The sequence below is a fragment of the Ammospiza caudacuta genome, chromosome 5 (assembly GCF_027887145.1).
Source record: "Ammospiza caudacuta isolate bAmmCau1 chromosome 5, bAmmCau1.pri, whole genome shotgun sequence".
Taxonomy (NCBI): domain Eukaryota; kingdom Metazoa; phylum Chordata; class Aves; order Passeriformes; family Passerellidae; genus Ammospiza; species Ammospiza caudacuta.
Genome location: NC_080597.1, coordinates 74,154,910 through 74,177,810, shown reverse-complemented (window position 1 = coordinate 74,177,810; position 22,901 = coordinate 74,154,910). Strand labels below are relative to the sequence as shown.

Here is a 22,901-nt window from a genome sequence, read left to right as displayed (position 1 = left end):
TCCTGCAGCACTATTTTTTCTCTGGTTTTAAGATTTTATGACATATTAGAGAAGACAGCATAATTACAACTTCAGCTGAGATGTAGTTATAAAATCAACTTGCTGTAATTGAGTACAGACACTACAGCAAGAGGTGTATCAGTCTTAAGTAAATATTGTAGCAGTAGAGGGACTAGGAGAATCATTAAATTTCACAGAAAGGCATGAATCTTGAAATTAAAAAAGCAATAAAACTGCTATCAACAGCAGCAGTAACAGCAACAACATGGTTATTAAAAACAGTAATTATTTGCCTTGAAAGTCTGTCTAGAAAGCTTGGGAGTGAAATATAACTACCTGCTTTTGTTCATTCTGTATGCAGGAAAGAAAATGGTGTTTCCTCAGAGACCTGAGAATATAACTTTTGTTTTGTAGGTGTTTTTGTTGTAGGGATGGTTGACTACATGTTGGTGTTCATACTTCCACTTAGGTGACTGCTTGATTTTGTCAACAAATTAAATAAAGTATCTAGAAATCTTTCACAAATTATTTGCACATGAAAAACAGTAAAAATGGAAGTGTCTTCAAAATCTTGGTCTGTGATACCAGGAGCCAGACTGGTTGGTAGGCTCATTTCCCTCAGGAAATGATATATGGCAACCATATTTCATGTGTTGGTCCTTAATTTAGAGGAACTCCGTTGGAGTGTTTTGCCAGGGTTTGCCTGAAGTCACTTCATATTATTCAATAATTGTCTCTCTGCAGAGCTCTGAGTCTTGCCTGAGCTGGGGCAGAAATTCAAAAACTAGTGTCTGACCTATGCATTGCTTTTAAATGACTATATAATGAGCTATGGGGAGATACCTGGATCTATTTTCACCTCTGGATCCTGATGAATATCACAAACCATTCAAGTTTTTGCTCTTTTGGTTTTGCCATCATCAGATTCACCTCAGAATTATTCCCTTTGATAAATCCTTCCCATTCTCTGTTTTACCTTTCAGTGAGATCTTCTGTGGTCCAGCAGGCCCTTGGTCAGCAGCCAGCAGTGCCCACTGCTCTGATGCTTTATTCCCAAGTGTCATAAGGAGTCAGACAACAGGATTATCATCCCAAGACTTGTTGGCATTGTAAAATAACAATTTTTCAATGGCTTGATTCTTTTTAAAGTCACTCTTCCCCCATCTGCTTGCCCATGGTTGTGTTTTTGCCTGATAGACAATAGCCAGTCTTTAAGAAAATGGAGAAACAATGGAACACGAAGGGAGAAATTTTGGTTTTGCTGTGTCCACAAGAGGCATTTAAATATGACGGATGGAGTGTCACTGTCATATTTTCTGGAAAAATCCCTTCACCATGATTTCTCCTCCTGGGAAGCTGAGAAGCCTCAGAGAAAAATGAAAACAATGATTATCTAATTGCTGCTCCTGTGTTTGCTGCTTTGGAATGTGGTCTGGAGATTGTTTACCAACAGGTGCATATTTGATTCGTTTCATGTGAATTGTTTTTACTTAATGACCAATCACCATCACCTGTGTCAGACTCTGAGGATCAGTCATGAGTTTTTATTCTTCTTCTTGTTAAGGTTTCTGTCTGTATCCTTTCTCTATTCTTTAGTATAGTTTTACTGTAGCATTCTTTAATATAATATAATATTATAAAATAATAAATTAGCATTCTGAGAACATGGAGTCAGATTCTCAATTACTCCTTTGCCCTGGGGGACCTCACAAACTCAAAAATGGAGACAAACCAACGTCATCCAAACTCTTGTTAGCCAATTCTGTGGACTCTGTGCTCACTTTCTCCCATGCACACATCAATCAACCACCCTGCTTTCACTGAGGCAGATGGGACAGGGGAGGACACCAGTGGCAAATGCTTGGTAGCCAAGCCTGTCCAACAAACAGAGACCTTTAGAGCAGGATTCAGAATGCCACTGAGACGTCTGAAAGGTGACAGGACTTGCACAGCTGGAATTTAAGCTCAGCCCAGCCTGTAAGTGCAGGGAAAACGTCACACGAGGCACGTAAAGCACACCAGGTTCTGTCTGGCAGAGCAGCTATGCCTGAAGCCCACCCTTTGCAATTCACAGCTATTTTTTCCCCACTGCAGAATGGATTCCCCCATCTTCAATGGCTGCTGTGCACCTGGGTAAGCTTTATTTTCTGTCTCCCTCTTCCACGTGCTGCTGTAACTCTCATGATGCCACCATCAGCTCCTCTGTCGCTACACCCTCCTTTGCCTGTTGCTCACTGAGTTATTTCCATTCCTGTCACTCTGCTCCCATCACTTCCTTAAAACATCCCTGGATGCTGCTGTGTCTCCTCACCACCCCACCACCTTTCTTGTTTCATGTCCTGATGCTGGGAAGAACTTCAAGATGCATAAACCCAAACTATTCAGCTTGGTGCCTATGGAGGCTGAGCCAGGCAGGCTGTGATGTACCTCTGGAAGTTTGGGGGATCAGTGAAGGCAAAACTGATGAGGCAGCTTGATACATCAAACCACATCTCTGTCAAACAAACAAAAAAAAAAAAAATAGCCTGGAGAGATATATGACTTATTGTTACTTTATTAACAACGTGGCTTACAACTGTTTCAAGTAAAAAGGGATTTCATTCTGAATAAAAATTAAAATATAACTCTGAATATAGATTTTCACTTATTTACATGGAAACATATATACAGAATAGAATCTTACAGCAAACTGACAACATGCCCTTCGCCCTGGGAACCTGAAAAAGTAAAAACACCAGCATTGATTGATTGATATGTATATATATATACACATACATATACACGCACATATATATACATATATATATACACACATATGTATCAACACACCAAAGGGATTATGTACACAAACTTGGGGTCAAAAACCTTCAGTACAAAATGGAATGCAGAACAATTCAAAGTTTTCCAACATGCACCACCACGAATGGAGGGTAACTGCTGGCTGTGGAGCCGATTCCTGCTGCTCCGTGAGAGACAGGAGGGTTTAAGTGCTTGCCTTGTCCTACACAAGGTACATGAAAAGACTCAACTCCCCTCCAAAGCTGCATTTGAGACTGTCACCTCCCTTGGAACACACACAGGGCACCCCTGCCTGAGCATGTCAAAGTGCCATGGTACCATTCCCACACCATTCCCCAGGTGTTTTCCAGAAAGCAGGTAGGTCCCTGAAGGTGAAGCTGCTGGAACAACTTGGCACATCCTGACCAGTTCAGGCAGAACAGGGATGGGGAAATGGAATGCACACATTTACAATGTATAAATTACAGACATTTACATGTCCATAATCTCCAGTGAGGCTGGAGCAACAAGAAGCAGGTGGGGTGCCCTGGGAATGAGCATTTTCATCCTGTCACATCACAACACAGAGCAGAGGGTTCTGCACATCCACAACCTGAACTCAGGGCAGTGTCACCTTCTCCTGCGGGAGACAACTCAAGTTTTAGCCTGGTATTTCCTATGGAGGCCTGGAAGGTGCAAGAGGATAGTCTTCAGCTCCCAAACTCCAGAAGACACACCAGAGTTGGGTACAATGAAAAAAGACTGATTTTCCCTCCTATCCAGCCAATGAGCCTAGAGATATCTGAGTCAGATTTCTCTGTCTCCACTGGGAAATAAAAAATAGAACTTTTCAGTATTGTAGCTCTGAGTCTATTGCCAGCTTCCTTCCCTCCTCTCACCTGGCCCCTGCTGGGACTCAAACACCATTTTTGCTGTGAAAAAGAAAAGCTTTCAGGGATGATGCTCACAGAGCCCAGCTGTGCTGCTGTTCTGAGAGCTCTCTCTCCACAAAGACAACTCAAGTCCAGAACTCCAGGCTCCCTCCTCTTGAAGCCCTCTCCCTCCTCTCCCACATCCTTGGCAGTGATCAAGACTTACCTTTTTCACTGCAAAAATTAACACCATAGACTAAAAAAAAGAGAAAGGCCACAAGTATTTGTAACTATGACCCAGGTTTGTGCAGCTCATGTGTCTTCTGCAAGAGAATTCCCATGCATGGCACCAAATCACTGCAAAACCACTCTTATTCTGCAGGACAGCTGACATTTTTAAAGCCTTGCTGAGCTATAAAATTCTCATCTTTGATGACTGGCTCATATTCTATATGCAGCCATTAACACCATTTACACTTCTTGCTGGAGTATTGTACCAAAGAATAAATGAGACCATTAAAGGCTTCTGCTCCTTTACAGGGAGTTCATGAGCACCTAAGGACACAAGGCCTCTCTTGTGAAGTCTGACAGACTGCAGCTGCATTTCTGCCTGCTAGCAGAAGGAGGCATTTAAATTTTCTCTTAATTAAGTGCAGACTTTTTGACTTCTATGTGAGCAAAACTCATCCCACAACCCACACGTCTTGAGGGCCCTAACACTAACCTCAGTTATTTCTGGATCAAATCCTGAGTAACAGATTCCTTTAGTTCTGGGTCAGGTGATGTGATAAAGAATATTATTGAGGGGGAAAATATACATGCATCCACATTTTGAGAGAATTTTTACATAAACATACTGTATAAAACATCTCCTAAACACCCAGTATTGTGGGTGAAGGAGTATTTGTTGAGTGTATCCAAGTTAAAAAGTGTACAGTCACAAGGAAAAGAAAAAATAAATCTAATGTTCAAGATGTTGCAGATTACAGAAAATATTTCCTGGAGTAAGGATTCAGCTTTGCAATCCCAAGCAATGGAAAATACAGCGTGACAGATCTTAGCACCAAAATGGAGCCCTTGGGACTGTATTTATCCATGCATAATAAAGCTGGTTTCAATGGTGTTCAGTTGCAGCATGTTGTTCTTTTTTGGCACTTGAACTTGGAAATCAGAGGAACACACTGAGTTCAGAGTTTCCACGTGCACTGCACCAGAAAAGCACAAAGTATTTGAAGTGCCCTGATTGCACAGAGCTTCTGAAACACTGAGGTGGCACAGCAGCTCTGCCAAATTCCATTTTGTGCCCTGAAAAGACCAAGGCAGGCTTTAAGGTGACTAAATGCTGATGATGGCAGCCCAGAATTGCCTGGTTTGCCTTCAAAAGGCTGAGATGGGGACACCACACAACTGGGACTGCAACAGGCTGAAGGTTAAAGCCAAGGAATGGTGACTTTCCAGTTTAAGGCAAATCAGCTGTTTGCCCAGAGTAAAATAAAGGAGTTTAGGTGTCCCACTGAGAAACTTTTTAAATCCCACCAGGCATCCAAATACATCTGTTAGGGTGGGTCAGGCCATCTCAGCATGGACATGCATCTACTGAGAACTTCAGTAAGGACAGGGTTTCAATCCAGTGCCTGGATTTTGGTTTTCTGAGGGCACATAGCATTTTTAGGAGGTTTCTGCACCCTGCAGGACCAAACTATCAAGGGTTATGGAATATGGATAACACAAAAGAGCTGGAAACCCTGAAATCCTCCTAGAGCTGAGAAGCCTTTGTGCTTCTGAGAGGTAGGAAAGCCAGGGTTTGTGAGCTGAAAAAGGAAGAAAAGCCCAGAAATCAAATAGCATTTTTCTTGAAGAGCTTCCATGACAGCAGGAGGAAGGCAGGACAACCAAGCAGGAAATCCTTAAGTTAATGACTTAATCCAATTTCAGAGATTGATGGGTCTGAAAAGTGGGAATTGGCTGATTCTGCCAAAGAAGGGCTGTGGAGGGAGCAGGACCTGCCTTGGATCTGTTCAGCCTGAGTGCAAGCTCCAAAGAAGCCAGTGCAGATCAAGATGAGCAGGCACCATACACCCTTCAGTCCCCTATTTTTGTTCCAAAAATTCTCATCTTTGGTCCTGTGCCTGAAGAGATTCCAGGAACACCTGCACAGCCTCCCTGTGGGAGCAAAGTGCCAGTGTGCTGAAGGTCAGCATGCAACAGCCCAGAAATAACAGCAGGGCTGCTCCCCAGCCCTTGGTGGTGGCCTGGGATAACCATGAGTTCAGCACTTCTCAGCAGTGGCATTTTGCAGCTGGTAACACAACAAACTTCAGGCCTGGATGCCAAATTCACAACAGGGAGGGGAGATGTGGCTTCACCACTGTCATTAGTGCATCTGTGGAACTGCAGCAGCTCTGAATTTAACTTGGAATCAATCAGGTCTGGAACAAAAAAATCCCACAAACTTACAGTGGCTTGCACTTGTACACTGCAAAGTAAAGTGGCATTTTACTCCAGCAAGGTTGGATTCCCATCATCTCCTTTGAAGTACATTACTCCAACGCTTTACAGATGTTCCAGAATTGAAATGAAGTCCAGGCAAAGGCAATTAGTTCCTTCTGATCTCTGTTCAATCTGAGCATATTGTCCAGTTGAACTCCACACCACTCATTGTCCACTTGTGTAAGAAATGGCCTAAGAAGTTCAGCTCCAGCTTTTCTGGAAAGCAACCATTGCAACAGACAACAGTACCCCAACCCTGTATTCTTCCCAACCTGCAGACTAAAAAGAAATTGTAAAGCATTTACCACCCAAGGTAATTTTAGCATAAAGATTTCAGGTTATCAACTTCTCTGAGAGGACAGAAAGTGATAAATGAGGCAACACTGAAGAACAATAAAGTGAAAGACAAATAGTGAGAGAGAAATCTGCAGAAATAAAAGAGCCGGTGCGAGATAAAATTAAAATGTTTTTGTTGTTGTTTAATAGTTCGAGTTTTGAATATGATTTAACTTCCCTGAACAGCCAGTAAAGATTCCCATGTTCTTGGCTCAATGCTTCACCCATTCCTTGGCTGGCCAGCCCTAGAGCTGCTTGCTCTCAGAGTCTGCGTGTGTCTGCTCCCCACTCATGCCTCCACGAGGAATTAGCTGCCATAGGAACATCTACAGTCACAAGGCTGATGAAGACAAAAAATGACATTTTTGCAGTGTGTCCCAGAAGGCATGAATTGTCTCTGACAAATCCCAGAGGCCAGAAACTCCAAGAACATAGAGCAGCAGAAGAAACTGGGTTTGATGAGTAAAGGATCAGGGCTGGGATGCTGTTTGCACACAGCCCTTCTGCTTCTCTTCCTTGGAACGTCCTCATGCTCCAGTTCTCCTGACAGAATCCTCCCAGGAGCTGTCTCCTGCTGACAGATGAAACACCAGGACTGGGCTGAAGTGAGGAGGAGCTGGGAGAAGCAGCCTCCCTGATTTTCTCAGCTGTTCTCTCACTTTGCTGGGTGCAATACTTCAGTCTTCACAGGTGAAGCACTGAGCAACACTTTCAGGGGACCCTGAGAGGGATCCAAAGTAGTTATCAAATCAGTCGCACTGATTTCACTATCAGCAGGAAATCCAGTCAAAACCTCCATTTTTTTAACATCTGCCCCACTACAGAACCCTGTTTCTGGATTTCTGAAGAACAAAACCCCAGTATTTGATGCAGAGGCAACCAATACTGCCTTGAGCCAATTAAAACTTGAAGAAGATATTCAGAACAAAGCAACAGTGGAGAACAGACCCAGTCCTGCTCATCTCCCATGTAAGAACATTTCTGATGAAGTCTCAGCATCTGGTCCAGCCTGCAGCAGTTGCACCAATCCCATTCCTCAGTGACAAATCACGAAACCTGCTGAAAGGGAAGCAGGAATTCCCAAGTGATGCAGGGCAGAGGCAATGCTTTCTTGACTAAAACACCCTCTGGGCAAGATCTGGATCTATTCCAGAGTACTTCTATCTGAAGGTCCTCCCTCTTCTCCAAAGAATTTAAGAAGGAAAGCAGTGAAGGGGAATGCAGCAGCTGCAGCCTGGTGTTGGTCAGTAGGATCTTCTGAGCACAGGGGTCAGCAGAGTCCCTGATCCCAGTCTGCTGTCACCTTATGGCTCCAAGACAGGTCTTTAAATTGACTTGGAGTTAAGATTTTGACTATGAAAGCCTTCATGTTCCTGTAAAGAATGGAGCACTGTACAGATCCCACCACAGAGATATTCAGCTGGTTGTGCAGAGCCAGCGTGGCTCAGGGTGTGCTGCTGCCCCACCAGGTCTTGTGTCACCTCTGTCAATCCACTGCAATTTTGTCTGGTATCACAGAGACCATGGGTTGAGTCCCCTTTCAAAATTAAGTCAGGAATAACCATTATATGCCTGGTGTAACAATTTTCCTTTTGTAAAACCAGAGAGGTGGAAGGAAGAAAAAAAAAAGATCACCGCAAGATCACCAAGATCAAACTTGCAGTTAAACCCCAGGTAATGCTACAAATGATGACTTACATTTCAATATGAAAGAAGAGTGTCAGAGCTGTCAGAAAGAAATGTTTATGTCCAGAAATTGTCCTAGACAAACCATGACCACCTGGAAACGTCTGACCCTTCTCCTTGGGAATGTGTCTGCCACTGGTAGGTTTGGTTTGGTGACAAATCACCTGATCCATGCTGGCCTTGCACCACTGGGCAATGGGTTGGACAGGCTCATGAGGAGAGATGCCAGCAGTCTTTCCATGTGCTTTACAAGTACAGAAAAGTTAGTTCCATTTGTAGCTCGTTTCTTCTTGTGTTTGTTTTTCTTCCCCCTATGGATTGCTCCCAGTGCTTCCAATTCCACTTGTTCCCAGAAAAGAAAAAGGATATGGGGGAAGAAAACCCCTTGAACAAGCTGAAGTGGTCAAAAAGACAGGGAACAAGGAGGAGGAGAGGAAGGAATGCAGAAGTGCAGTCAGTTGGCATACTGTGCATAGAAAGCAACTTTCACTCTCTCGATCTGGTGGCACAGTTTGATGGCTGGGCCCAGCTTCAGCTCCATGCACTCCTGCACTGTGGGCAGTGTCAGCAACAGGAGGGCCTGGCCATCGATGTCCTGGGGAGAGAAACACAGGGAAAATGGGTTTGTTTGAGGACTCTGGAGGGCAGAATGCATAAGCAAGTTTGGAGGAATAAGAAGAACAGTTTGCCCTAAAAACTAAGTTCTTTTATCCTCTGCTTTTTTCTCCCACTTTGACACAGCCTATCTCCTTTCCCCGAGACACAACATGATTTTTCAGAAGTTGTCTAGTGTCTCTTCACAGGTTTAACCCCCAGCTTGGGAAAAGCCTCCCAGCTGCTGAATTGAGGGATCACCTGCAGAACTTCTGCAGAGCCAACAAAGATCTGATCAGCTCATTTTATGCCTGAGGAGGTGAAACAAGGGGCAGGCTACAGACAGACACCAGGAGACACCAGGAGGGAGCTGAATGGAGAAACTGATGCTGTCCCACTGCCAAGTCTGACCCTTTCCCCCACCTCCTCTGGCCAGGATTTGCTCAGCACAGGTTTATGTCTGCCTTGCTCCATGCCCTGTACCCAGGTACACCCAGGACCTGCCTTGTTCCACTGCTGCACGACCAAGAGAGGGGCCTGGACCACCCAAAGCCCTTGCAATCTCTAATGTCCCACAATCCCAGAATGGTGTAGGCTGCAAAGGACCTCTGCAGGTCATGACTTCCCCTCAAGCATAACTATACACCAAACTGGAGTAGAACCAGTACCCCAGATGAGGACTTTTATTGGGAACCTCTGCTGGCTTTATGATCCTCTTCTTAATAAAGAGCTCAAGCTCTCTTTATTCTTTAATAGACTGAGATATCAGGCCACAAAACTGCTTTTAACCCTTTAGGGAGCATCAGAGTCTATGCACAGCAACTCACAGCCAACAATAACTCCCCAGGACAGCCGTGATTAGGCAGCACTTTAAATTGACTTGGAGTTAAGATTTTGCTTAGGATTTAGACAAGGAGGATTTAGACACCTGAAGGGCTGCTTTGATCAGACTGTCCATAGCTCAGGTCCATCCCCCACTGAAGGTTCATGGCACAGACCATTGCACCAGGGCTTCACAAGGAAAAGCTCCAGTCATCTGTGTTTGATTCAAGCCACTGTAAAACCCTCTGGCAAAGCAGAGACAGGGTTGGCTTCCAAGCCCTGGCGTTGCTCCAGGCTGGTTAACAAATGGCTGGAGCTCGCTGTGACACAGCAACTGCAGCATCCTGCTCTGGGGAGCTTCACTCGCTCCAGACTCACCCTCCACCTTCTCCCAGCCACAGCAGCTGGAGTCATCCATGGTGAAGAATCAGAGACAGCTCAATGAGCAGCTGGCCACACCACTGACTAATTAACTACACTTGTTTTTCCCTAACTACGGCTCGTTAGTGCTGCCCTTTACCCTCAGCAGTAGCTGCGACTCATTTGCCAAGGAATGGCTTTTTCCACATAAACTGTACACACTCACACTGGCTTGAGATGAGAAGAGCACTGGCTTTGCTCCTGCAAACCTATCTGCTTAATGGGGAGAAGACTGGCATCTCCTAAATTTGGGTCATCCAATGCCTGACTGGCAGATATTCAGAGGAACATAGTTAGGAATTAGGTGTCTACACACATGGGACATCTAACATTTCTGCTAACAGAAATATTTACACAGCCAGTTTGGGCTTCAAGCAGCACTTTTCTGCTTCCCAGGCTAGTATTTTAGAACAGGATGGAACCCATCTGGCTGGAGAAAGCCTGGTATGCACCAGGCAACCATGACCTCTTTTACATTGAGGTTCCTACCTATGGGACACCAGTATGGCACTGTGGACCTTGGCATGAAAGGACTGAACCTCCTGCTTTCCACAAGGGTCTTTCACAAGGCTGTTGAGTTTCTGGACTCTCTGAGAATCTGGTTCTGACTCAAGTTTCTAAGGGTTTTCATGCCTTGCCAAAAGTGGTGTTATAACTTGGCCTGATGGATCTGAAGTCTGGTCACAGTCTCTGTACCAAAGCCCCAAGCCCAGCCAGCAAGGTGGGATGTCCTGTAACACGAACAGGCACCACAGACACAAAGGGACAAGTGACAAAAGGACTTCTACCTGCTCCTGAAATATTTTGGCAAGGGGTGCACAGTCGGTGAGTTTAATAAACCTCACAACATCAGTCACAGTCCACTCCAGTGGGTTACTGTCCAGGACGAGCTTCTCTTCCTCTTCTGGCTTAATTTCCTGTGAGGACAAAAATAACAAAGAAAGGTTTTCATCATGTGGATGCCAGCCAGTCAGGGAGAGAGAAACAGCAATTGTTTATCCCAGTGGCTTGTGAGAATTTTTAGGGAGTTGTAAGAATGTAATAACCTGTTAGTACAATCTGCAGGTAGTGTTTTTTCATTTTGTTTTCCTGTTCTTCTCCAGGACGGCATGTGAGAAAAGTGTTTTTTATTAACTAGCCGATCAAGTGGAATGTATCCTATTCATCTATAAAACCTGAAGAATCCTTTGTAATAAGGCCTCCTTTTCTCCTCTTGCAATTGGGTGTCTCACCTGTTCTTGTGTCATTCTTGGCTCAAGGGTGACATCATAAAACAAACTATCTCCTGTGGAGTCTTGAGGTCTCTGTGGTCAGGATGATCCCGAGATGTGTCTGAGAGTCTCTTTTCCCAGCCCAGCAGATGAAGAAGGAGTCAGGATTCTTCTGTTCTGGTGTTCAAGGTTGTTTATTCTCTGTTATCTATAACATTCTTTTCCTGACCTGCTGAAGTCCATTCAGCAGGTCAGACAGAGGCACACTGACCGCTTGGGGTGGTGTTATCTTTTTATACTAAAACTATGTGTACTTTATTTACAATAATTTTCCAATACCTATCACCTATGTTAGACTGTCCGTCTCTACCCTAAACCAATCCATAAGTGCCAGCATCACCCAGAAGATGGAGGCTGGAGGCTAGGAAGAAGGAGAAAGAAGGACAAGGCACGCCCAGATTCCTCCATCTTGGGACCCTGAGCCCCCATTCTAAAAACCCCAAAAATCTATTTTTCACCCTGTGACAAATTAACTATCATTCTACTTAAACTCTTGTGGCTTGCAGATCCTCATATAAGGTTAGTAATTTTTTCCATGAGTCAAAATCAAAGTCACAGGGGGGTCCTGGGCTCTGTGCCAAGGTCTCTGAGCCCCCTGGCAGGTGCTTGAGCCATCCAGGACAGCCAGAGGGATGTCCAACAGTGGAGAACCAGGGCAGGGCTGTCCTCCTCAGAGCAGCAAAGTTCGGCACTTGTTATGAGTAGAAAAAGCTGGCCATTTTTTTAAAATGTTGCAGAGTTCACAGGTTGGGCCAGTTGCTGCCAGGGTGGAGTTCTAACTGTTTATTGCTGTAATCACCTGCCGTTTTCCTTAACTACCTGTTGTTGATGGTTAAGAATTCCCCCTTTTGTCGAGTGACACCCTGCTGCTTCCTGGAGGATGGTACCCAGATGGTGAAGGGGAAGGGACATGGAGTTGACATGCAAATGACATTGGATCCAGCATGCAACAGGAGGGACCCCTCACCAAACCTAGCCAAAAACCTCTGAAACAACGAGACAACACAAAATTGACGAATCAAAGCGATGACCAGACGTGAAGAGCAGAATCCAGCATTTTTACCCCTCACCCTAACCTAAAAAGATGTCGGCTAGACAGAGCTAGACAGAGGACCTTGAATGTTGAACTGAAAAACAAGGGAACTTCCCAATGGTCTCATGAGGATGGAACCCCCAGCTCTGCCCACAGACCAGTGGGCACAGCTGCACTCTTCTTCCTCCTCCAGTCACTCCTGGGAGCAGCGGCGGCGTGAGCGCGGAGCCGTCGGTTGTCCCCAGCCGAGCTGATCACTTTTAATAAAGGTATTAAAAAGGAGAAAGGTCTCCTACCCGTGTTTATTTCAGCACTGAAGGTCAATTTAGGATGAACTGTGCTACAAAACACACGCTCACCTCCTTGGCTGGCGTGCCCTTGTCGGCCTCGCTGCCGGAGTGGGGCTGGGCCCTGCGGCTGCGGCGGGCTCTCTCGGGGGCAGGGGGCCTGTCCAGCTCGGCGCTGGCGCGCAGGGTGACGGCTCTGCGGGGCCGGGCAGAGGGCACCTCGGCCGAGGACGTGTCCGTCTGGTCATCGCGCAGCTCCGAGCTCGTCTCCTCGCTGCCCGTCTCGTCCTCCATCGCGTCTGCCTCGTCCTCCTCGCTCTCCTGCACCACAAACAGTGTTACCAGTAAAAAAAAGGTTGCCCATTTTTTTAAAAGGTTGTGGAGTTACAAGTTGAGCTGGCTGCTGGCAGAGGAGAGTTCTTTGTTAACTTTATGTTAACTTTAGGTTGTAATCACCTGTTAAGAGTCGGTCATTAACTCCTGTCTCAGACAACTTTTATAAAAAATCCTTTCTTTAGGATTTTTCCTCCTGAGAAGCTGAGAGGCCTCAGGAACAAAATGTAAACAATGATTATCTGCTGCTGTGGAATGCAACAGGTGGATGGATCTTTGATTGCCCCATCTTTGATGTTTATAATTAATGGCCAATCACAGCCCAGCTGGCTCGGCTCTCTGTCCGAGCAGCAAACCTTTGTTATTCTTTCTTTTCTATTCTTAGCTTAGCTGGCCTTCTGAGATGAAACCTTTTCTTCTATTCTTTCAGTATAGTTTTAATGTAATATATATCATAAAACAATAAATCAAGCCTTCTGAAATATGGAGTCAGATCCTTGTCTCTTCCCTCAACATAAGACCCCTGTGAACACCGTCACAAACTCCCTATTGTTGAGAATTCCCCTTTTTGTCAGTACCACCCTGCCTGCTGCCAGGTGGATAACCCTTCTCGGACAGTGAAAGGAGGGGACATCGGAGGGCATACAAATGACCTCGGAGCCAGCATGCCACGGGAAAGCCATCCCACCAAACTTACCAAAAAGACCCCAAAAACAACGAGCCAACACAGAATTAAGAGATCAAAGTGATGTCTGGACGTGAGGAACAAAGTCCAGAGCCTGCAGAGACACTGAGACCCTTTTTTGCCCCTTGTCCTAGCCAAGGAGGACTTCAGCTAGTGGCGGGACCCTGAAGGTCAATCCAAAAAAGTGAACAAGGGATTTCCCGATGCTCTCATGTGGATGGAACCCCCAGCTCTGCCCACAGACCAATGGACACAGCTGCACTCTTCCTCCTCCTCTGAGTCACTCCTGGGAGGCAGCAGCAGTGTGAGTGCAGACCTGTTGGTTCTCCCCAACCGAGCTGATCACTTTTAATAAAGGCATTAAAAAGGAGAAAATTCTCCTGCCCGTGTTTATTTCAAACAGCACCTGGGAGATGGACACAGCAGCAAATCCAAAGGCATGGATGGGGCCAGACTGCACGCCCATGGCTGTGCTGGTCTGGGGTAACATTTGTTTTAACTGAATTATCTAGTTTTTGTTACAGTGCTAAGTGAATTAGCCCTCCATTTAGGTTTGTTACAAAATGCAGAAGAAGAAAAAGTGTATGGCAGGAAATTCTTTTTGTCCTCCCAACTAAAGCGCAGCAGGCCATGGGTCTGCAAGGGCACCATGGTGAGCAGAAGCCTAAAGATAGGAAATGCCAAGTCATGGTGAACAGGCTAGAAGCCCCTCTTCTGCCTTTTGGAACCCCTCTGTAACCCTATAGGTCACTTTCCTTTAACCCTTACCATTGGACCATTTCTGATCCCCCTGTACCCTATATAAAGGGCTGTTTTTGCCTGGTTCTGGTAGAAGATCTGTCAGTGGAACCCTTCACAGAAGAATCAACAAAGACAGCAGTGTGGAGCCCCACATGGCCTTCTCCTCTCTCTCCCTACATCTGCCTGCCTGCAGCACCTAGCAAGCTAAGAGCTAAAATCACAGGGAGCTAAAAATCACTAAATCACTAAAAGAGCTGATCTCACTTAAGCTTGCTAAGGTTGCCCGTGGCTGAGAACTGCTTGGGAACTTGGACAGTCTGTCCCAAACAGGACTGAGCTATCTGGACCCTGCAGCCTGCTGGGGACATCCTGAAACCCAGCAAAGGTGCATTACTAAAGGTCAACAGCAATGACTCATCTGGCATGAAATGTTCCTATCCTGGGCTGGTATCTCAAAACTTGTAGCACTGTTGACGTGCAGGAGGAGAAATGGAAAATACTAAGAGGATAAAATGAAATCCGGGTTGTCTGAGATGAAATAAAATCAGAAACTTGACTTTAGACTTTCACATTGATTCAAATCGGTTTGGATGTTATTGCTCCTGAAAAAAGGGAAATTTTGGTGTCTTTTGAAGATAGTCTAGATGTTCAAGATAGCACTTTTTTAGTGACATTCCTACAAAACTCGGGACAGAAGATTTCACCCAGATTTCCCTGCTTTCAGCCCAACACTGAACTGCTGGAGGTGAAGCCCTAAGTTCCATTTGAAGTATTATATCAGATTCTTGTTATTTCTGTCACACAGGGCTTTACAAACATTCACCAACTGATGGAAACTGTGCATTTTGAACTTTATATATACATAACTTGCCCAAATGGCTTTGACAGCTTATCTGTGATCCAAGTGTGAGCAGGCACCCAAAGCCATGTGCTCAGGTCTTGAGTGAAAGAGCAATTTAGACAAAGATAGCTGTATTGGCTGAAAGGTTGAAAAACTTGGCTAATGGTTGATTTAGGCTCAACATAAGTTTACGTTCCTTTGAAGCAGGTATAATCTAAGGAAATGAAGCAGAACTACACCTAAATGAGGACCAAGCCATGAAGATGCAGGCAATCAACTGAAAGCTGAATAAAATAACCTACTCCAGCTGAAGTGCAGGGAATTTAAGTAAACCAATTTTATTTCACATTGCACAAAGCAGCAATCACTGGCACTCAGCTGAGGAAGTGAAACCACACATGAGCTCTGTTATTGTCACCATGGGAAAAGCCCCCAGAAAACAACCCACACAGAGCTAAGTCTATTCCAGGTTTAATTTGGACATGAATCTTTGCTGAGGCTCAGAACCTGTTGTATCACACAGCAGACTGGAAAGACTGAGCCCTCAAATTCCATGTATTTGGGACACAAACCATTTGCATGTATGTTAAGCCTTGATGTTGTGAGCCAAAAAATATTAGGAATAGTTAAAAAATATATATAAAATTCCTTGAAACCACAATGGCTATGAGCTATTATTACTGATTACAATATTTGGAGATCTTAGACATGGATCAGAGAGCTCCTTCACTCTGCTAAATGCTGTGCAAAGTATCCAACAGGTTCATCTGCCTGCTTTTAAGGAAGGAAATAAAATAAAGAGATGAGTGAGCATTGGAAAGGTGGGAGCAAAAAATCTGCTTGCTACTTCTGAAATGGCCAAGGTAAAAATCCCCAAAGTGCCCCAAGAAACCAGACTGATCTTAGAATAACAGAGCAGCAAGGAAGGATCCAAAATAGAAACTGGAAGCATTCAGGTGTGCTGAGAAGCCCCACAAAAGGAAAATGCAGAAGGCACCAAGGGGTTTTTGCTGATTTATCCAGAGTGACACAAACCTCTGCAGAGCCTGCAGCATTGGAATCCACAGCTGATGATCTCCTTTTCTTCTGCACAAAGATGGATTTCCGCCTCTTTCTGCGTCTGGCTGGCTTGACATGGCCACCTTTCATGTTGTTATTTTCCCCAATTGGTGGCTTAATGATTTTTTTCCTCTTCCCATAATAATAAGCTGGAGAAAAGAAGCACAATGCCCATTAAAAGCTTTAACCACCCAAAGAAGGGAACCTTGGCTCGCTCCTTGCTACAGTTTCAGGAATGTACTCTAAGTGCAATTTAAACTTTAAAATACACTGATTTGGAAAAAAAAAAGTACAGCATAAATAGGTCATGTTGGACTAGCACAGAGTGTTACAGCTCTTATGTATCCAGATTTATTGATGATGAATGAAGACTTGAGAATTTAACAATGTGTTCAGGCAGAGCTGAGCAGTGATTTGGAGGGAAAGAGGCCAACAAGTTCCAGATTTGATCCAATGCAGTTCTGTGTGAGGTAAAATTGCTGAAGTTTTCAGCACAGAGGGGAGAGGGCCAGCTAGCCTCAGTCATGTACAAAGGAATGGGTTTTTATTAATTTAACTATTTTGTGGTCCAGGTTGAAATGAAGTCCTCTGACCTTACATTAAATGTTTGTATTAAATGCCTTAAGACACACTGTGGGGATGAAAGACACTGTCCTTGACCAGCAAGGGTATCTCAGGACAACTAAAATGGCCCTTGGCACCCATGGCAAAGTTCATAACTGAACTGAGCCTTTCAGCTAATCAATGGATTTCTGAGGAAAAATTCATCCAGTCACATAAACCACCAACTCTGAGATGGGACAACCTCAGCTGGAGCTCCTCCAGCTCTCCATTTGCTACCAGGGGAGCCAAGACTCCAGCTCAGGTGTAGATTTCTACAGAAACCCATCCCCAGGGATCTCAGTATCCCCCTGAGTGTGTTCCTCCTTCTACTGGCACCAAACTCAAGAGAATTGCTTTAGATCAATTACACTGCTTTTTGCAACCTTTGTGGAAGAAGGACAACACTCACTTCCACTTTCCTGACCTGTTTGAGAGCCAATAATACCAATAATATTGACAGCAAAAAGGATTGAACACTAACAACAACCTTCCTGAAGAGGCAGGATCATGTTTAAATATCAAACACTCTGAGTAGAGAGTCAGTGTTCAAACCTTCCAGCACCTCAGCACTGTGGTTCTGTCCTGTGCTGGTGTGTATGCCAGAAACTCATTACCAGGAGGATTCATCTCACCTAACAAAGCTGTCTCAGATGTGGCAAGTTAAAATCTCAGCTTCCCACAGCAGGTTCCTTTTACGTGCTCCGTGTGTGAACTTTAGATATGAAGAAAATTCAAGACTTCCAAAAAGTGATGATGTTCAAACAGATGCATTAGATGGAGTGAGAGGGACAGTTTTCTAGTAGATGATTCTAAGGGAACCTGTAGTGGCCTCAGGATTAAATAACTGCCCTTAGATGAGATGAATCCTCATCAGCATTGACATCATATCACACAACTCCTGTTCTTCACCACACACCACCTCCCACTTCTCTGGTTCCCAGCCAGCACCAAGAGGCATTCTCCCAGTACTCACTGTACTTGGTTTTGGTGTGGATGGAGCAGTTCTCAGGGCAGACTTCAGCCACCAGCACAGGGCTGAAGAGGTTGGGGCAGCACTCGAGCTTGGCACAGACCCTCCTGCAGAAATCTGCCACCTGGTCCGACGTGCGCACGATCTTCACCGTCGCCCTGTACGTCTTCCCCCTGTACCTAGGGAGGAGCACAGGACCCCACGTCACCCATCCAGCAAAATCCTGTGGTGCTGCAGACCAGACCCTCCTCTGCCAGGGAGAGATCCTCCCCAGGGACTTCTGGGAGAGTGTCTCTCTTGGTAATGCAGGCAGAACAGGTGTCTGCTTTTTTTAGTGGCTCCATTTCAGATGGACTGGAGGAAGGAAAGGGTGGAATAAATTGAAGGTGTGGACATGAATCTCAGTAGGCTTGGTGAGGATACTGCACAGGACAGCAAGCCCTTATTGTGAACTGATGCAAAGGTTTTTGGAGAGGGATGCAGTGTCTCTTCATATATTGACTCATGGTCAGATGCTTATACACCTGGTGACCACCCTGTGTTTGGACTGAACTCTCTAAGCCCTCAGTGCACTTTGGTTTTCTCCACTGCCATCTTTCCTGCTCCCATATCATGTTCCAGCTCCCAGCAATCCCCAAGACTCATGGTGCCAGCTGTGGCTATCAGGACACACTCGTTGTGAAGAAATATCTGTGTGAAACAACAATCTCTGCCACCCCAGGACCAGATGACTTCGCCACTCTGAGATGTGAGCACTACAAAACCCAAGGAACTCATCAGGAGTCTCTGGAGTTATTTAACAGGGCTGCAGCAAAGGTCCTAAAAACTGATTCCTGCAGGGAATGCTTGGAGCAGAAACCTGCAATGAAAGGTTTGTCTTAAATTTGCTATGCCACTAAAACATTTATTTCAGTGTTTCATATGAAGTGTTTCTGAGTGATAAATGGCTGAGAAAGATACAGTTACATCCCTGCTGTACTACATTGTAGATGTGAACCCTGGAAAACCAATTATCCCTGTAATTTATTAAACAGCAGCAGCAAGCTGTTGTAAACAGTGAGATAAGGTTTTTAAAACATCTCTTACGTATCCTGAGGAATGCAACACGAGAAACAACCATGCCAGAGGCCGGTGCTGGCATTACAAATGTGCTCACAGGAGGGAAAAGCAACACATAACCAAGAAAAAGAGGGAACAACAGTGGAAGAAAGATTACTGGATGGGAGGCAAGGAAAGAGAAAGATACAGTCACCAGGAAAAATGAAACAAAGCATTTGTCAGTGTATTAAGATCTGCAGTTTCCTAGCAGCTGCTGATAGATATGGGAGAGGAAGAGAAGGAGGTGGTGAAATAAAGATGTGACCAGAGAGTTAAAACATTCAGACAGCTCTTTCTGAAACAAAAAGGTGTGAGAAAAGGGTTTGAAACTGGCACATTAAGTGTTATAAAGGGGAAACCCAAATGAAACTTGGGTCTGAGAACAGCCCAGTCCAACCATGCTCAGGTCGCAATCCAAATTATCACCTCAGCATAAAACCCGAATGAGCACTCCTGCAAGGTGCCAGGCTCTGATACCCCTTTTGGTGCCAGGACAGTCCTGGATTCATTCACCTGAATGCATTAATGACTTCATGAGCCACCTTTTCACACACCCTTAAAGACCTGGCCAGATGATGTAAAAGGGAAAATGCTCCCTTCAGGTACAGAGCACTGTTATGATCCCAGCTTCCCCATGAAACAGCTGCAGAGGCAGGCTGGCTGAGCAGGTTTGGCAATACCTGATATACCAAAACCACTAAATGCCACAGGCATTTAAATGCACCTACTTACAAAAGTTTTATATTTCTTTTCAATGTGTTTGAAAAGACTCCTGCACTTATTACTTCTCCAGGAGCCATGACGTTTAATGACAGCCTGGATTGTTTGGTCAGTGAGTCTGCTCTCTGAGATTTCACTGTGCGGCTTTCACCTGGACCCAAATAACTCTGCTTGGACTAAACCAGCACTTCCAGACAAGCACCAGCCTCAAGGGTCTCCCCACTGGAAGAATCATGGCACAGGGAGCACCTGTACCTACACCTCATTTTATGTCTGGATGCATCTGAATTTAACTCACATTTATTTGTCCTTGTTCTGACTTTCAGCACTAGGATGAAAAGACTGCATCTGGTTTTGTTTCCCTGCAAAAGCACTCTAATCAAATTGCTTCTTGATCTTCTTTCTTATAAGCTAAGAAAGCTGCCTGATGGGTATTATTCAAGGATGGCTGACTTTTTCTAACTGTGTGCTTCCTATTGTGTTTGGCTGCCCAGGAAGGACCCATTGTACTGCAGTGACTGCTGAAAGGAAAAGATGAAACTAGGAAAATGAACAACTGACTGATTTCATCGTCTGCTTTGAATGCAACACACATTTTAATTAACAGAGAGGATGGCAAAATGGAGATCTCCATGACTGCAGCAATCAGTCTCAATAACCCAAGGTGCTAGCACTGGCCACAGCAATATTTTTTACATCATTTTGGTCTTGGCAGCACCTCATTCAACTATAAACCAGGTTCTCCTAATATTTTCCATATTCCTCACACACTAAAGATTTTTAACACAGGCACCACCAAATGTAATCTGAGCTGCTTCTAGGACAGCCATGTAGGAGCTCCTTTGTCAGAAAACATTTTCCATTAGCATCTCTCAAAAAGTTACCAACTACTGATGCTCCTATTTATGTTTTTACACCAGGGCTCCTATCTTCTCAATCACTTGCAAGCAGCAAGTATCTACATGCACAGCATGGCAGTACTGGAGACTCGGAAAATTGCTATGTCAAGGATAGTATTTTTGGTTTTCTTAGAAATCACTGTTCTTTTTTAAAAAAAATATTTTCCAACTAAAACCAAAGGAATCTTTCTTTCCTCTTCCCCCTTCTCTGCCCTCAGCTGCCAAACTCAGAGAAAACCTTAAGGCTGGAACTATTTCCATGAAAAATACACTTGCTGATCCACGAGCAAAAATATTAAATGAACATCACTTTGCAATAGAATTCTTCTGTTGAAGCTCCCTAAAATAGATTAGAGGGTCATGAGAACATAGTGCCTTCCAGAAGCCCCAGTTATGGACTGCTGTGTGATGACACAGAAAGTATTTTGCTGAAAAACTTCAAAAAGCAAGAACATTGAGAACCTCATTTTCAAAAGTCCCATTCTAAGGAGTTCTGACAATTCTTGTGACTAATTTGAGCAACTAAAAAGTCTCAATTTCCTTTTGGAGGACTTAAAACTCCTTTCTATTCTTTGCAAGAAATTTCTATTTTGTCTGTCTACCTTGAAGTCTGCCAAACATAAGTAGTTAACTTCCTTCAAAGCTATTTAATCATCCAGTGGCATTTTGTACTCTTGAACACTGGATTCAGAAAGGGCACTGGAATGCTCTGGTTGTAAGGCCTTGTCTCATTAAGTCTCCTAATTAGAGAAATAAAAGGTTTGAATAATTCCACTGATCCTGGCTTGTAAAGCCTTGCTCAAAATGAACACAAATTAATTTCCACTGTTTCTTCCTCAACCCCAAACCAGTTACCTCATCACATCAGGCACAACTCGCCCTTTGCTTCTTGCCAATCCCCTACTGGTCCTGCATGTTCTCAGAAATGGCTTCCAAGAGGATCTGGCTAATAACCTTTCCAGGAAAATTAATCTGAGAGCCTTGTTACTTGGATCCTCCTTCTTGCCCTTCCTAAGGAGCAGTGTGATAATTGTCTTTTCCAAAAATTAGGATTCTTCCCTCATCCTCATCAGCTTCCAAACACGCCAGCGAGCGGCCTTGCAATGACATTGGCCACTTCTCCCAGGCAGAGCTGGCTGCATCCCAACTGCTTCCATGCACTTGTGCACATCCACTTTGCTCCCAGGGTTTTTAGATTCTTTTCCACCTACTGTGGGTAACACCTCACTCCCTCAAACAGGATCAGGGCTCTGGGAAGCCTGAGAGCAAACCCTCACCAGCAAAGGCTGAGGCAAAGAAGATTTCAAACACCTCACCTATCACAAGTTGAAGGCAGTCTTCTAAAGCAGCTGCAGTGAAAAGAATTTCTTTGAAATGCTGCCTCATAAATAAGCAATGATGTCTGGCATAGGGGTAAATATTCCTGGAGTTCAGCTACTAGATTTGAGCACCTCTCAGGATTTCATTTAATGAAGGAGTCAAGGAATACTCATCTTTATTATTTTGATCAACTGGGCTTCATACAAGACCCAGGAGACAACTCTGTGCACACACTGCTTTTGTGTCCAAAGCCCTGCAAAAATGGGTAAATCCAAACAGCCCCTTTATCAGCCCTTAGAAATGAAACCCCTTGAAAAGCATGAAGTCCCTTAAGCATTTTATGTAAAATTGGGAAGGCAAATCAAGATGTAGGCACTGCACTTAAGAGCATCAAAACTATAAGGGTTGAATGCCAACAGCTTCAACCAGCCCTCATGGGAGCCCAGGTGGATCAAGGCTGACATTTCTAACTCATCATCACCAATAAATCAGGTTTGACTCTTCTCACATAGAGCCAGCAGTGCTGATGGGAAGCAGCTGCCATCACACCCTGCAAACACATCTTTCTGGACAATCTAAATTGTTTTATCTTCTTTGCAAGGTGAGTGTAATTGATTCCACAGTGGTCACTCATGGCAGCAGAGTGAACTAAACACAGGCTGCCCCAGGACTGAGATAATACATTCCTGGCAGTGCAAAACCTGGCTTTTGGAACAGTGGGAAAAGCAGCTTTCTCCTCACCAATCCCTTTGCTCCACCCTGCTGCAGGCACTGCAGACAAACAGCACTGCCAATATCCAAGGAGGTGCCAGCCCACGTCAGAAAGAAGGTGACACGATGTGTCCCATCACAGCTGGCTCTGGAGCTGTCACCCTTAGCAACAGGCACCATCCAGAGCCCATGGATTGGAAGTTGCTCATTGTAGGCCTGTGTTGCTCATTAGAGGTCTGTGTTTAAGATTCTGGAGCACTGTCACACCTGGTGGAAGATGTCATGTGCTATTTGAATGTTCCACAGTATCTGGTTTCATGACTGTGTTTTCT

The 22,901-nt window shown here is 44.7% G+C and overlaps 1 protein-coding gene across 1 annotated transcript in view; it reads right to left on the bottom strand.

The window, feature by feature from the left end:
• Positions 1 to 8,523: 8,523 nt before the first annotated feature.
• Positions 8,524 to 22,901, bottom strand: part of SFMBT2 (Scm like with four mbt domains 2) — a 109,845-nt gene continuing 95,467 nt past the window's right edge. Inside the window, exons 17-21 of the mRNA XM_058805530.1 lie at positions 17,825 to 18,000; positions 16,225 to 16,397; positions 12,662 to 12,910; positions 10,787 to 10,915; positions 8,524 to 8,757 (exon numbers count right to left, since the gene is read on the bottom strand). Of these exons, the coding sequence (XP_058661513.1) occupies positions 8,617 to 8,757; positions 10,787 to 10,915; positions 12,662 to 12,910; positions 16,225 to 16,397; positions 17,825 to 18,000 (868 nt within the window). The 3' untranslated portion in view covers positions 8,524 to 8,616. The remainder of the gene's footprint in view (positions 8,758 to 10,786; positions 10,916 to 12,661; positions 12,911 to 16,224; positions 16,398 to 17,824; positions 18,001 to 22,901) is intronic.